The sequence below is a fragment of the Papio anubis genome, chromosome 13, assembly GCF_008728515.1.
Source record: "Papio anubis isolate 15944 chromosome 13, Panubis1.0, whole genome shotgun sequence".
Classification (NCBI taxonomy): domain Eukaryota; kingdom Metazoa; phylum Chordata; class Mammalia; order Primates; family Cercopithecidae; genus Papio; species Papio anubis.
In genome coordinates, this window is record NC_044988.1 from 29928500 (window position 1) to 29944743 (window position 16244).

The 16244-nt window shown below is 44.3% G+C and overlaps 1 protein-coding gene across 1 annotated transcript; it reads left to right on the forward strand.

Annotated features, from left to right (window-relative positions):
- The first annotated feature begins 395 nt into the window (after positions 1–395).
- On the forward strand, positions 396–15540 carry DMRT3 (doublesex and mab-3 related transcription factor 3). Its single transcript, XM_021927522.2, has 2 exons — positions 396–1264; positions 13848–15540. The coding sequence occupies exons 1-2, from the start codon at positions 811–813 to the stop codon at positions 14810–14812; spliced, it is 1419 nt and encodes a 472-aa protein (XP_021783214.2). The 5' UTR covers positions 396–810; the 3' UTR covers positions 14813–15540.
- The last annotated feature ends 704 nt before the right edge of the window (positions 15541–16244 follow it).

The following is a 16244-nucleotide window of genomic DNA, read 5'->3' on the forward strand; positions in this document are numbered from 1 at the left end:
AGTTCTCCCGGAGCTGAGCTTCTGCGGCCAAATGTCGGGATAAAAGCGGCCTTGGACTCGGAAAAACGCGGCCAGATCTGGACTGGAGGGAGGAGAAGAGAGAGAAGGGGAGCGGCCACCTCACTCGCTTACAGGCACCCCCGCCCTCACTCCCGCAGGTCCTCCCCTTCTCCGCCCCGCTAGCACCGCCGCGTTCTGGAGCGCCGCAGTCTCCCGCTGCGGGCTCGGGTAGCGGAGAGGGCTTGGAGGAGGGGGCCGTGAGCGCCCCCGCGAGAGTGGCCTGGCTGCAGGTGGCAAGGAAGGTGAAGTGCAGGCACCCGAGGGGCGCAAAGAAGGAGAAAGGCGTGGGGCGGGGAGTGCAAGGAGACAGGGACCCCAGGGGTGGGGGTGGCGGTAGGAAGGAGGAGGGGTTGGGGGAGGGCGGCGGAGGAGGTGTTGGGTCCCGCCAGCGCGCGAGAGAGCTGCAGAAGAGCTGGCTCAGACCTTAATCAGAGCTCTTGCCGGCTCTTTGCAGCCGCCGCAGCGCTTCCGCTAAGAAGGACGTGCCGACCCGGCTGCGCGCCCAAGGCAGCGGCCCGCGTCGGGGTTGGCTGGGCGTGAGCTGGGAGACCGAGCTGTGAGCGCGAAGGGAGCTGGAGAGACGGCTGCTGCACCTCCAGTCGCCCCGGAGCACACACGACCACCGGGGCAGCGGGATCAAGGGCCGCGCCTCCCGGAGGCCGCCCCTAAGCGGGCCTCGCAGCCCCGCCGTCCAGCGGTCCCTGGCCCGCTCCCGCCGCCAGCCCGCCAACTCATCCGGGAGCCCGGGGCATGAACGGCTACGGCTCCCCCTACCTGTACATGGGCGGCCCGGTGTCGCAGCCGCCGCGGGCGCCCCTGCAGCGCACGCCCAAGTGCGCGCGCTGCCGCAACCACGGCGTACTGTCCTGGCTCAAGGGCCACAAGCGTTACTGCCGCTTCAAGGACTGCACCTGCGAGAAGTGCATCCTCATCATCGAGCGGCAGCGGGTCATGGCTGCGCAGGTGGCGCTGCGCCGGCAGCAGGCCAACGAGAGCCTGGAGAGCCTCATCCCAGACTCGCTGCGCGCTCTCCCAGGGCCCCCGCCGCCTGGGGACGCCGCCGCCGCCCCGCAGCCGCCGCCGGCCTCTCAGCCGTCTCAGCCGCAGCCGCCGCGCCCTGCTGCCGAGTTGGCCGCGGCCGCCACGCTGCGCTGGACCGCCGAGCCGCAACCCGGGGCTCTGCAGGCGCAGCTCGCCAAGCCAGGTAAGAGTGTGTGAGGTGCGGGAGTTTGGCGGGGCGCGTGGGCGAACTTCGGAGTGTCTGCTGCAGCTCCACTTGGAGGCCTGGAGGCAAAGTTTTGGGAAGTGGGCCTCGCGGGGCTTTCCTTTCCACTCTCCGCCAGGCCGGGGCTTCCTCTCCCGGGAGAAGCCGGCTGAGTCTGGACCCAGAGCGAGTAGCACTCGCGCCCGCAGGGAAGGCGCCTCCGGGGAGCCAAACGACGGGACTGTGCGTCACGATCGCCAGGTGCCTTCCCAGATTAAAGGGCTCGGAACGTGTCAGATTGAGCAGGGAGACAACGGAGTTGAGACAGGACCAAATTAAAACCCAGGCGCTCACACTTACCACGGGGGGGTAGGGTTTTCCTGGCTGCAGGCTTTAGAGGTCCTCGCCATTCGGGAGTTGGAATGGGTAGGTAGGTGTAGGGAAGGCGCCAAAGCCCAACACTCCTAGCTGGTTGTGCTTTTCCGCCTGCCTGGCCCGGCCCAGGGCCCAGGAAAATTTGAGTGAGGACAAGTATACAGCTCTCAGAACCCTGGCCTTTCTAGCTTTGCTCCGTGGCCTCCAGACTCTTGTAACTGGTGAAATAAGTTCCATTTAGCAATGATAGTAAAAAGGTCCCGAAAGGCTCCTGAGCTGATAATGGGACCAAGAATCTGGTGCGCCCAGAATTCACTCCTTTGCAGAACCTCCTAGATCCTTTAACAGTGTTCCCCAGGCCGCTCTCAGCTCTCTTCATGGTTTAAAGAAATAAAAAAAAAAACAAAATCTGATCCCCCACCACCCATCCGTTTCCATCCAGGCCTCCTGAGCTTGGCAGGCCTGAGTTGAGTCTCTCAGTTTCTCTCTTCCTGGGGAATTTCTGGCTTGCGGTTCTGCCCAGCGCAAGAGCTCTTTTGATGGCCCTTGGAATAAAGTAGACATGTGTTTGGTGTTTCTCCTTAACTGGGGCAAGTGTACAAAGGAACACAGCCCACCTTCTCCCGGAAGGGGGCATGCTGGAATTAGGAGTGGGAAGGTCCAGAGCCCTCCTGCAGGTAGTACCTTGGCAAAACTGGTACCTACACTGACCTGCCAACTCCCTAAAGACAGTACCCCTAGCTTCTGGAGAAAGGCTTTCAGGAGCCCAGGAGTGCTTTGTCTGGATCCTGTGGAGCTGAGGAAGTGAGGTGGACTCACCTGTTTCGTGGTGAGTCCACGGGTGACTGGCAGGTGGGGTTCTGCTGCCCTTTCAGCAACGCTTTCCAGGCCTGAAGCTCTGAGAACAGCCTGGGTGAGAGTAGAGCTGGGAATTTTAAAGCCTGAAGAGAGTTTGCTGAACTTGGATTTTGTGGATATTTAATCCAAGTTAGCATATAAACATTTCTCAGGAATGCTCGCCAGTTGTCTCTCTTTTGTCTCTCATCTTTTTTATATTTATGGAGTTGCCACAGACGAAGGGGAGGGAGGAGAAAAAGGTTGTTTTTTTTTTTTTTTCCTCCCATTGGTTTGAATAAATAACTAGGAAGAGTTTGGTCTCAGCTCTAGAAGTGGATTTGTACCAATATATTTTCTTAATTTTTTCCGTTTCCAGCTTTTCTGGTTCCGTTTCCCCCAGGACTAGGGCAGAGGCCGGAGTTAATATCAGAGGTAGCATTTTGCAGTGGCCACCTGCCCAGCAGCATTCCTGTGATAGGGCATTGGGTTCTGTGGTCTTTGTCCACGGAGATTCCTTTCACATCCTGTGTTCTTCAGTGTTCTTTGGGATAGCTAAAGTTCATGATTTCTAAAGAGTCACAAAACTGAAAACACAACCCCAGGAGGAGGAGGAGGAGGAGTGAGGGCAGGCAGGAAGGCGGAGTAGGCAGCGGCAGCAGGATACATGCTTTGGGAGAAGAGAAAAAGGAAACGGATTTCAACTGGACAAACCAGAGCTGTGCTCTCTGTTTTACTCCTACTTAGTACTCAGGGATAGCCTGAGCCTTCCAAATTGAAAACAAGTAATTGCAAAGGAGAATAGGATTTATCACAAGGAGAGGTCAAAGTGATGACTTTGGGGGACTGAGGCATCAGGGACCAAGGGCTCAGTTTCTAGCTGGTCACCCCCCATACCTTGTACATTGACGTACACAACTTTTGTTTTCTTCTTTCAATTGCTTTCACCCCATCATTCCATTTTTTTAAAAAAAGTCAATCACCACTCTGATGGGGAGTGGGGAGAAAGGTGGGATAATAATAGATAATTGTTTAGGAAGACAAACATACAAGTGGATCCATTCTACACAGTGCTTGTAGAGATAAAGTCCATTTGGGGTTTAAGTTGAAGAAAACTGCTCACGGAGACTGCCTGCTGCTATAGGTATTATACCCTTTTTGCAGTTGTTCTGATAATGTATTTGTGTACAGCATTCCATATTTATTTAGAAGCATATCAGAACTACTCCTGGATAAGTAGTTCACTAAGTGCAGAGAGTAAGCAAAGCTCTATTGGGATGGTAGGTCCACATGTGCATTAAGTATACAGACCATCAGAAATCTTTAGATATCTGCTGGCAGTGTAGATCTATTACTTTGTGAACTTTGATTTTAAAATGTGGTTTGCCTTTTGCAGGACAAAGGGCCTCTTTAGTACATAGCTGTGGAGAGAGATTTTTTTTCTTGTATACAAAAGCACATGGAGTCTTTCCTCTCCAGAAATCTTTGAGAAAAGCACCATGCCTTAAGGAAGAGTATGTTTGCTGTGAATCACTGGAGGAAAACCACCCAGTTTAGGGAGTGACGTATTCACATCAAAACTCAGTTTTGTAACTGGAAGAAATTTTTCTCAAATTCTGCTTTAGATTCTTTGAAGAAATTGAGTTATTTTATCTAATGGTGTAGTATGTTGAATATCCCTTTCAATGTGTGGTGTTTTTAAGGAGAATTTTCATATTCTAGTGGTTTTTACTTCTAGTTATGAAGTATTCTTTTTTCTTTTTGAATGTGGATTTCTCCTGCTCTTTGATTACCATCATGATGGACCTGGAATTAATTATTAGATTTTGATTGAGCCCAACATTTTGATTTAAGCTATATATAGATATATTAAGCTATCTATATATAGATATATTAAGCTATATATATCTATAGACATATTAAGCTATCTATATATAGATATACCAAGCTGTATATAGCTATTAAAAGCTATATATATAGTTTAAATTTAAATTGTAATTTAAGCTATATATATAGTTTAAATTTAAATTGTAATTTAAGCTATATATGTGTGTATATATGTATATATACATACACTATTTAATTCATTTATTCTTCTCCTAAATTCCCTCTACGTTCTTCTCACACTCCTTCTCCCCATGAAAATATAGGAGGCATGAAGATCTTCCAACTGTTAGTGTATCTGAATCAGCAGTTTCAACCAGCCTAGCCAGCCTTTCAGGACGTGGGCTCAAGAGCTGAGGGAAGGGTCACTGCCAAGGTGAAAAGCTAAAGTTACATTCTTTTGTTGTGGCTCCCTTCCCCACCCCCAACTTTTCCTCCAGGGGAGTGTCCTGGGTCACCTTAGACTGTGGTGCGATGAGAAGAAAGATCTGTGGTTGTAGACTCTTCCTAGGTCTCCATCTGCCATCAAAATGAATATGTACACGCATTCTTTTAAATGCTCTTAAAAGGAAAAAGAAATCGAAAACATAGTTGGTTAGGAATAAGAGAGCAGGATCAAATGGGAAAGTAGGATCTTCTTTCCTGATTATTTCTTGGGGGATGGGGGTGGAACAAACAAGATAACTATAGGAGGAGAAGTAAGGAGATTTTGGAAAACTGCCTTTATTTTATTTTTCCTCTTGCCCTGCCCCTCCTAGCATCTTTATGCTTGCCTCTGAGCTTTTCTGCTCCAGCTTGACTGGGTCCTGCAAGGTGCACTTCCTTTTTTTAAATTTTTTTTTTCCCCAAAGAGAAGCACCTGCAAGTGTAATGGTTGTTACGGAACACTCGTCCAGGCCAGGATGAGAAGCCCTCTGACTGTTGGCTAGGAGGAAATGAAAAGCAGGAAATACTTGAAAACCATTTATGAAGTGTACCTGTGAATTGAAAAACAGGGTCTCATTTTAAGATGGCTTGATTTGAGGGTGAGGGTCTTGACTCAGTTGCATTTTAAAAAACAAAACCCATCCAAATAAAAAGGAATACGCATACAGGCACTAAGGTCTCTTCCAAACCCCACCCCAGGGCTGGCTCTTGGAGCTGGGATGCTGCCGGGGATGGGTCTTCCCAGCTCTTGGCCTGGCTGGTTTGCACGCAGTGCAGATGGTGTGTATGTGTTGTGGAGGATTGCGGCAGCTGGCTCAGGACTGGGACCCTGGCCACAGTGGGCTCAAAGTAGGGGCAAAGATAGGGGGCAGCGCCTCCCTGGGGCTGCACTGGACTGCCGTCCCCTTGCACCAGGGGGTGGGAGCTGCAGTTGAGCCCAGCTCTTTGCCGGCTCTTTCCTTGGTCACTGTCAGGAAGCAGCTCACTAGGCAGCTCAGGAACCGCCCAGAGACAGGCACATCCCTTGCCTCTCCCTCGTCCAGCTCTTGGGCCTCCGCTCCTCTCTGCTCTTCCTGAGCTTCACTACCCTGTCCTTCCCAAGGCAGGAGTCCCAAGGTGAGTTGCCAGCTTTTGCAAAAATCATGCAAACAAAAAATAGGATGCCAGTATTGCATGGGACACACTTTTACTAGAAAGCCGTCATTGTTTATTTGATGTTCCCACTTAACTGGACATGCTGTTATTTTATCTGGCAACGATAGGCCTAGGCCTTCCTCACCCAGCCCTGGTAACCACACAGGGCGCCCCTTGGCGGTGGGGTCGCCTGTGCTCATCTCCTAGTTCTTTCTCTGCAGAGCCCGAGCTGCCTGGGACTGGCGTCAGGGAGGTGCTGGGGTCCATCCTGTGGATCTGGAACCGTTTGGGAGGAAAAACGAGAGTGTGTTCCACGTCTAGGAACCAGAGTTCTACTGCCATCTGGGAAAGAACCTCTCCCCACCTTCAAATCACTCCTTGGTGTTATAAATCTGGAGGATAGCCGTGCTCTCGACTTACACAACCAACTTTTCTTTTTCTCTGATGGATGAACTCCCGGGTTTAAAAGATTACAGTAATCACAGGAGGACAGTGTAAATCGAATCTGATAGCAATAACTTTCGGAGAAGGTCAGGCTCAAGTGAAATGTTACCAAGCAACAGGCATTTTGTTTGCAAAATACAATCAAAGAGCATTGATGAGAAATTCTTTGCTGCAGCCAGTCAGCACTTTCTGCTAACAGCTTTACAGAGAGAAAAGGAATAAATCTTCATAAATCAAAGGCCCTGGAGGACTCGGAGCCCCTTTCTGGAAATGTTGCACTTCTTCCTGACAGGAAGGAGGACTAAGCCCAGTAAAAAGCCATTTGCCTGCCTGCCTTCCTCCTCTTTCTTTCTCTTCCTTTCTTCCTCGCCTCTTGCTTTTTTCCTTTCTTCCCCCTTTAAACCTGTTGCAGCCCCTTAGCCATTAGCTGCTCAGGACCTTGGACCCCCTTGTCTAGTCCTGTGTGGCTCTGATGGCTTGTGCATGGGTGCTCATGGCAGAGGTGGAGGATGCAGTGGTAGGACAGCTGGTCCTCACAGGTCCACCGCCTTGTGATTGTGTCAGTTACATCCCACATCGCCTTAGTGAGTAATCCCCTTGCCTGAGCAATGCATACTACTGTTCTCAGAAGGGAAAGTAAAATAACTAGGTATGGGTTTTTTTTTTTTTTTTTACATTTTATTGTATAAACAGCTATAAAAGGTACAATCAAGTACCAAATAACAATAATAATTATGAAAAACTTAAGACTCAGCACATCATTTCTTTATAAAATCTCCAATCACTTGATTACAACTAGACAGACATACATTTTACAGAGCTGGAATTAGTGTTCCACGTTTTTCCCACTGATTATTACTTTGTTTAGTATATATCTCTAGCACCCATAATCTTTGTATGTAAGCATTTAAAACAATATTTCCTCCTGTGAAGACACTATGGTCTGCCCAGCTGCTATCCTTGGAGTTATTTGCTGTATTTCACTGTAAAATATAACCAACTGCAGCTTACTTGGAATTTTGCAAAAGATTAGTCAGTAAACTGTAAGCTTCTCTGTGGTCAAGAGGCAGTGCTTTGATCACCTCTGTATAATCTTACCCAAGACAGTACATGAGAGCATAGGAAGGCATTTAGGGGCATTTGTTAAATAGATGGATGAGTAGACAGGTGCATTTTGGAAGGTACCAAATAAACATGTAGATTTGTAGGTAATTTCCCCTCTGCTTCTTGGAAGATATTCCCTTCTGAGTCAAGAAAGAGATCAAAACTAAATTTTTACAAAATATATGAGGTCCACAGTTGCAAACCATACTTCCTTCAGCCCAGTCCTGTCTATAGCAATATTCCCCCAAAATATAGTGTCAAAGAACCACTCTGATTCCTTCATACATTATTAATTCAGTGTTGTTGATGATTTTTTTAAAAAGCAAAGCATGGCTCTTTTTTTTAAACTTTTCACAACCCTCCCCAACCCGGCAACCCACCCGAGGAAGAAAAGGAAAGTTTTTAGACTGAGATCATTCCCTGGTGTTCTTTAGATTTTCAACTATTCAGTTTTTTGTTTTTTGGGTTTTTTTTTATTCATCACTTCTAGTGTGAGATAAAGGTAACAGAAAATGTGAAACGTTTGTCTACGGTTAGAATTCTGACTAGGCAATGGTCACCTGTAAAAGTCCCATCCTACCTTGGCTCCCTCCCTTGCCACTGCTATAAGATTTGTGTGCTTTGAAAACTTCCCATCAAGGACCTGTTATTTAGAGGTGTGTTTCTCACAGCTCAAGTGAACAGATGAGGATATGACAATCTATGTTTCAAAATGCATGACATGATTTCAAAAGGATAGGGGAGTAAAGTGACTTTTGAGCTAGGAAATATTCCTCTCTGCCAATTTTTCTGTGTTTTCATTCTGTATGTAAGAACTATTTTGTTTTTGTAGATATAATTGGATAGAATGGATACAACCTATGACATCTTCACTTTTTTTTTTTTTTTTTTTAAGACGGAGTCTCATTCTGTCACCCAGGCTGGAGTGCAGTGGCATGATCTCGGCTCACTGCAAGCTCTGCCTCCCGGGTTCACACCATTCTCCTGCCTCAGCCTCCCAAGTAGCTGGAACTACAGACATGTGCCACCATGCTCGGCTAATTTTTTTGTATTTTTAGTAGAGACGGGGTTTCACCGTGTTAGGGAGGATGGTCTCGATCTCCTGACCTCGAGATCCGCCCGCCTCGGCCTCCAAAAGTACTGGGATTACAGGCGTGAGCCACCATGCCTGGTCAGATTTTTCACTTTTATGCATCTTGAGCAGAATATTTGTTTCTCATATGTGATAGACTTCCTCAAAGTATTTGAAATGATACATTTTTTTTTTTTTTTACTAAATTGCATTTTCATATGAAAAACTCCCCTAAAGAAAGTTACATTTTCAAACTGTAATTTTAGATTGAAAGCACTTTTATAAGTGTTTATTTTCTCTCCTTAGTTAAAAGTCTTGTAGCAAAAAAAAAAAAAAAAGTATTGTAGTCATCTTATGGCATATATATTTTGAAGTTGGTAGCATTGTTATCTATAGAAAAACTTTTCTTTTTAATTGAATATCTACTTCTTTTAAAAACCTCTTCACCCTAGTATAGAGTTTATTTCAGGGATAGCTATAAGTGTTTCTACCCCATGAAATGTGAAATGGAAGAGTGAATATTTGGTGAGATTTAAAAAATATCTACATGTTTAGCAATAGAAGCAGCATATTGTATCACTTTCAGTAATATTTGTAATATTCGATAAAATTGATTTCTTCTCTGTTTAATAGTTTTGACTTTCTATACCCATCTACTAGGGGTAAAAGTACTATCAGTTGAAATACACTCTTAATGTTCTAGGAATTAGGGTTTCAGTTTCAAGAAGAAAGAAGGTAAAGTGTTTCAGGAGTATTTCCTATTTTATTTTGTTAGTTGGCAGTTTCACAGTTCTATGTCTAAAAAGGCCTTTATGTTTTAAACCAACTAGAATGATTTGTAAAGTTTATTTAGGAAAAAATCTGGAGATGTAAAGAAGTACCTGTTATTAAATTACACTTTATCACTGGGCTCAGAACTTACCCTCTATAATTACCTGTGAAAGTCTGTATTTATAATAGAATAATTTATAATACATTTAGTTTAGGTGCAATAATACAACTAGTACTAGAGACCACAGTGCCACAAAATTGCAGGGACTCTATATTCTGCCCTTAAGAAATTATTGTTTGGTGAGGAGCTATTCTTGATGCAAAGTTAGAGGCTAGTCTTCCTTTGCCTAGTTTTGAAACTCCAGCAGCCTTAGATGTTGATGGGGATTCAGCTCATCCAGCACTCCTTAGCAGGACTTTGTGTGTGGCTCAGGTGCATAAGCCTCACAGGTGTGCTCTGCTTGTTGTTCTTTCATCATCTTTGTCTTTCCTTTGAACACAGTATAAACAGTGCTGAGCTCAGGTGGTTGGTTGGTTTACGCTGAATTTGTAGATTTGATTCCTGTGACATCCTGTTAGCTTTTCTCATATTTTGGCCATAGCCAGACAGCACAGAAACCTGCGGAGAAAGTGTGGAGACTTCAGTGTAATCTGTCACCACTCCTTGACAAGTAACCAGAAGTGCATGATGCACTAGCATGTCCCAGTAGCAGGGGCAAAGGGTTACACAACAAAATGAGAAAGTGACTTTCACAGTCTGAGAGTTCACAGTTGCTGAACAAGCTGGCACTGACATAAGATTCCACTACCGTCTGTTCCGCAGAACTTAGGAAAATAGGTACACGAGTGGAATTTTGTATTGTCAGACTTGTAATCCTGGTATCAAGTATTCAGTTGATTGGGACAGTATATCTGTTGCTACGTTGAAAATAAAAAGACTCCATTTTTGTAATGGTAGAGTCATTAGGTTAGTGAGAACCTCATTCCCTAATTCCCCTTTCAGTTAGCCTTCTGCTGTTTGATCCACTTTTTTTCTGAAGCCTGAAGTGTACTGTGGAAGAGTCATTTTGGTTGACAGACCTGAGAAAAAACTTCCTAATATGTTTTCAGTGTTTGAAACTTATCCAGAGTGGGGTGGGTGGGGGAAGGGGGATGTACCTTTAAAAACACAGAGCTATTTGGTTCACATATTTCTTTTAAAAATAGTTGAGCTGGCCGGGCATGGTGGCTCACTCCTGTAATCCCAGCACTTTGGGAGGCTGAAGTGAGTGGATCACGAGGTCAGGAGTTCGAGACCAGCCTGGTCAACATAGTGAAACCCTGTCTGTACTAAAAATAGAAAAGTTAGCCAGGTATGGTGGCACACACCTGTAGTCCCAGCTACTCGGAAGGCTGAGGCAGGAGAATCACTTGAACCCAGGAGGCAGAGGTTGTAGTGAGCCGAGACCACTATTGCACTCCAGCCTGGGTGACAGAGTGAGACTCTGTCTCAGAAAAAGTTGAGCTTTGAGCTTTCCATTTGTGCATATGTACCCTTTATTCCCAGGAAGGACTAATTGTTTTTCTTGCTTAAAGAAATCTCCTCATTCTCTATATTACTATGACACTGTGTGGCATATTTTTTTTCTTTTTTTTAATTGTGGTATACATAACAAAATTTACAATTTTAACCATTTTTAGGGGTACAATTCAGTGGCATTAAGTTTATTCAAAATGTGCAACCATCACCATCATCCATCTTCAGAACCTTTTCATCATTACAGATGGAAACTCCATACCCATGAAACAATAACTCCCCATTCCCTTTTCCTCCCAGCCCCTGGTGACCACCATACTACTTTCTCTCTGAATTTCCCTATTCTTGGGATCGAATATAAGTAGAGTCATACAGTATTTGTCCTTTTGTGTCTGACTTATTTCACTTAGCCTAATGTTCTCAAGGTTCATCCATGTTATAACATGTTTCAGAATTCCATTTCTGAGGCTGAATAATATCCCACTGTGTGTGTGTGTGTGTGTGTGTGTGTACACCACGTTTTATACATTCATGCATTGATGGACATTTGGGTTGCTTTCACCTTTCGGCTATTGTGAATGTTACTGCTGTGAACATTGGTATACGATGTGTGTCATATTTGAGGCTTAGCAAATGCTGCCAGGCCCTGTTTGCTTTTTCTCCCGCATGTGTGTCTTACTTCCCCAGCTGGAAGATAAGGTCCATAAGTTGGGCGTGGGTCTTACACTTCTTGGTGTTTTTCATCCTTTATTCTGTTTCTCCCAGTATCTTGCAGAAATATAAATACTTGGTGCTGATAATAATAATTAGGCTAAAGTTAAAAAAATAAGGAAACTGTTTAGAAGTACATAGTATTTTAAGGAAGTATTTTATGTCCATATTTACATGGGGAGAGTATTTCACTTGTTTTTCCAATTTCTAAAAGTGATAGTATATTAATATACATCACTTTTCAAGTGTTTAATAATTTTCAAATGTTTAATAATAGAGTAATAGCCAAGAAGTATGTATGGGTCATGAGTCAGGAAAGTTTAAATAGATCTAGCTGATTATAAAGTAAATCTATAGAAGCCTTTTTGTTGCTGTTTTCCTCTTTCGGATCAAGGACATGAGTTCAAATACCACATTAACTCAAGAGGTAAAAGCTGTGTCCCCCATCCTAAGAAGCTGTAGGAGAGAAGATGGCTTCATATGTATGTGACACAAATGAACCTCTCATTGGAAACCTTATATTTTGTGTTAAAAAAAGAAGCAGTTTAATTAAAATGCAAATTTGGGATAAGTATGAATTCCTATCAGATTTATGTTGATACTTGCACTGAGGTAATTTAAGAGTGTTTTAAAATGTATTTACTTATGTTTGCCACATATTTATTGCTTTGTTAAAGGGCAAAGTTTTGGTTTTTGGTTACACCTGAGATACTTCCTGTATTAGAAGAATGTTAATAAGTAGGCCTTTAAGGCTTTTAAAATAAACAACAAGTGTAGGAGAAGATGGTTTCTAGAAGGTGCTTTGATGAAATTTCACAAAGTTTTGGTTTTTGGTTACACTTAAGATACATCCTGTATTAGAAGAATGTTAATAAGTAGGCCTTTAAGGCTTTCAAAATAAACAACAAGTGTAGGACAAGATGGTTTCTAGAAGGTGCTTTGATGAAATTTCACCAGCTGGCTATCTGTACATAATCAGGTGTACCCACAGAGAAGGCAACAATGAGGCCATTCAGGCAGGGCGCCAGAAACCACAGGCAAAGCAATTGTTTACAATTCAACAACCGGCTCCTTACGAATTTTCATCTTTCGATCAGTTACCCTGGCTTTGAGTAGCCACAGCCAGTGTGTGTTTCAAAAAAGGATAAAACTCTTATTTGCAAATAGCTTGCCACTAAAAAATATGTTTCTTTATTATAACGGCCTGTTAGAATTTACTACTGCAAAGCAAACCACTCTGACTCATTCTTTTCTGTGTGCTTAGCCTGGCAATATCATCAGCCGTTAAGTAAAAATGTCCGTAGGTCAAAATGGTAAATTTGCTACTGGTTTACTTTATAGCAAGTCTCTGCTTTATTTGGGAAGCTTTTTATCCCTCCTTCTTTTCATATGATACAAAAAGGTATCTTCAAATTTCACTGGTTTAAAAAGTATCTTCAAGTCCTTTCCATGAACGTTAACCAGCAAAACAGTTCACGCACAGGTATCTGCCTGGTGTCCCCCGTGGCGGTGCAGTGTGAAGCGTTGTTTCATTGATGGATAATGCTCCCATGCAGTTTCACAAACCCTTTCTAGCCACTTCCTTTTTTCCTCTCCAGCAACTTATCCTGCCACCCAGAAGTCATAGCTGGTTTCATTTGCTTTCTAGTCCAAGTTATTGGCAAGCAAGTTTGCCAATCCCTCAAGTGGCTTCTTATGAAAGATTTCAATGGATAGAGGTATCTTTCACTTCAGCAGTTGAATTAGCTAGCAATTGTACGTGGTAACCTGATGAAACATACTGATTGGTTCATAAGACATATTTAACACAAAATCAACCTATGGGAAAATAGATTTAAGATATTAAAATTCCCTGTGGGTATCTGGATGGTGCTGTCCCTAGATTACAGCTGGGGACCTTATTTGCAGAAGAGGAGCTGGAAGACAAGCTGAGCTCATTTTCCTGTTTCTCCCTGAGCTTTGCTCTTCTAGGAGTCCCCCCCTGTCTCCCCGCAAAGCTCTCTATTGAGATTGTTACTGCTATGAAAGCCACATTTTCGATGGTTATAGGTTCATGTAGCCATTCTATGTTGAAGGCAAACTTCCTTGCACAAAGCATTCTAGGAAGCCACTCTGATTTCTAGATCTTTATTTACAGGGTTTTTGTTTCATTTGCCAGTGATACAGTCTGAATTAAAAAGGCTTATAGTATATTATGACCCACTGAGGTGCATTTGCTCTTCCAAAAAGCGCGTGTACAGGTCTCTTCTGAGCACATCTGTTCCTCTTTATGCACACCAGGAAAAGATTAACGCAGCTGTTCTGTTTTTCAGATTTGACTGAAGAACGGCTTGGAGACGGCAACCCGGCAGACAATACAGAGGTCTTTAGTGACAAAGACACTGACCAGAGGAGTTCCCCAGATGTGGCAAAGAGTAAGGGCTGCTTCACCCCTGAGAGCCCTGAGATAGTGTCCGTGGATGAAGGGGGGTACGCTGTCCAGAAAGACGGAGGCAACCCTGAGAGCCGCCCGGACAGCCCCAAGTATCACGCGGAGCAGAATCACCTCCTGATTGAGGGCCCCTCGGGGACTGTTTCTCTGCCCTTCAGCTTGAAAGCCAACAGACCGCCGCTTGAAGTGTTAAAAAAGATATTCCCCAACCAGAAGCCAACGGTGCTTGAGCTCATCCTCAAGGGCTGTGGCGGGGACCTGGTGAGCGCCGTGGAAGTCCTTCTGTCCAGCCGATCCTCAGTCACGGGAGCAGAGCGAACTTCCGCAGAACCCGAGAGTCTAGTGTTGCCCTCCAACGGGCACATCTTTGAACATACCTTGAGCTCCTACCCCATCTCGTCTTCCAAATGGTCTGTGGGATCAGCCTTTCGAGTCCCAGACACCTTGAGGTTTTCTGCCGACTCTAGTAATGTTGTCCCCAATCCCTTGGCTGTGCCTCTGCAGCACCCTTTCCCCCAGCCACCCCGGTACCCGCTGATGCTGAGGAATACTTTGGCGAGAAACCAGTCGAGCCCCTTTTTGCCCAATGATGTCACCCTGTGGAACACCATGACGCTGCAGCAGCAGTATCAGCTGAGGTCCCAGTACGTCAGTCCTTTCCCCAGTAACTCTACCAGCGTCTTCAGAAGCTCGCCCGTCCTTCCTGCCCGTGCCACGGAAGACCCTCGGATTTCCATCCCTGATGATGGGTGTCCAATTGTGTCAAAGCAGTCCATTTACACCGAGGACGACTATGATGAGAGGTCTGACTCCTCAGACTCTAGAATACTCAATACATCATCTTAAAGTGATGCTGGATGGGTGGCGGTCAGGGGACATTTTCTGTGCGTTTTGTCCCTGAGGCATCTGAGGAGAGGCCACATCTTGTGTATGCCCTTTCCTTCTGTTTGACAAAGTGACTGTGCTTGATTCTATACATTAGCAATAAAAACGTAACTTATTTAACTTCTTGCACTTCACTGGAAAATGCCAAATAGCTCTGCTCGGTGGCTTTAGTGCTGAATGTTTATTGTAAAAGAGAGTCTAATGTTAAGAATAGTCTTGGGAAGGCTGGGTCCATGGAAGATTTATTTGGGGATATAAAGCTGAAGGTCAGCCTTGCACCTAAACCCAACCTGGAATGTTAAATGAAATAATATACTTGAATGCAATTTTGTAAAAGTGGATTCCTCAGGATATGTGAAACCTAAAGGAAGTGGTTCTGTTGCAAATGGACTATAAACAGGGACATTATATTCTTATGCTAAAAATCCTTGCATTTTAAAGAGAGATGCACTTAAGAATAGAGTGAACTGCTCATGTGCTTATTTAAGCTTGGACAGTTTTCAGAGACAAACCCCATTAAGAATTACTCTTTTCACATGGCTGAATCGAAACATGTGTAATGTCAATGTAAAACCAATCACAGCTGTGAACTGCATGAAATGTATTGTGAAACGAACACAAGATTAAGCTTTGTCAGGTTAATGTAGCATGCTAAGGACTCTAGAAGAAAAATAAACTAAGAAGACGAACTTGGTTTATGTCATTTCTACTTGTGGAAAGAGGATCTCTAAAAATAGAAACTTGATGTAAAAATGACTTACTAATGCATGGGTTAGGAATCAAATTATCAATTAAATGAGACATTCCTGAGAAATATAAATGGCAGAGTTTTAGGGCTACATTAAGAAAGACAGATAATTTGTTCAAGAATGGAGTTAGTTAATTCTCTTCATCCATCCGTTTATCCAACAGATACTTATTGAGTGCCTACTCTGTGTAAGAGAATGTGCGTTCCATGTATTGTCCAAGTTACCTACCAATGAGTCCAAGATAAGCAGGTATTTTTTGTGGAGAATCCCATTGAAAACAAAGTAAAAATGGAAAACTCCCAACAATGTACAGTTGAGTGTGGGAAGCAAGGAAAGTGCTTAGCCCAGTACCTGCCATAGGAAGTACGCAGTCCATGAAAACTATTGCTTCTATTCATTAAATTGAGTAGCTTTGCATTCAGAATATAGACATGCATTCCTTCATTCTTACTTGGAGAACATGGCATTCTGGTTTGAGGCAAACATTGAAAACCAGGGCTTTTTTCTTTGATTTTAAAAACATTCTTGAAGTGCTGTGTATGACAAACTTCTTGCTCAGATTTTTTTTAGAATTTTCAAACAACCGCTTCTCTGACTTACTGTTTCCATTTTTCAAAGTGCTTGAAAGGTAAGATGACTGCTTA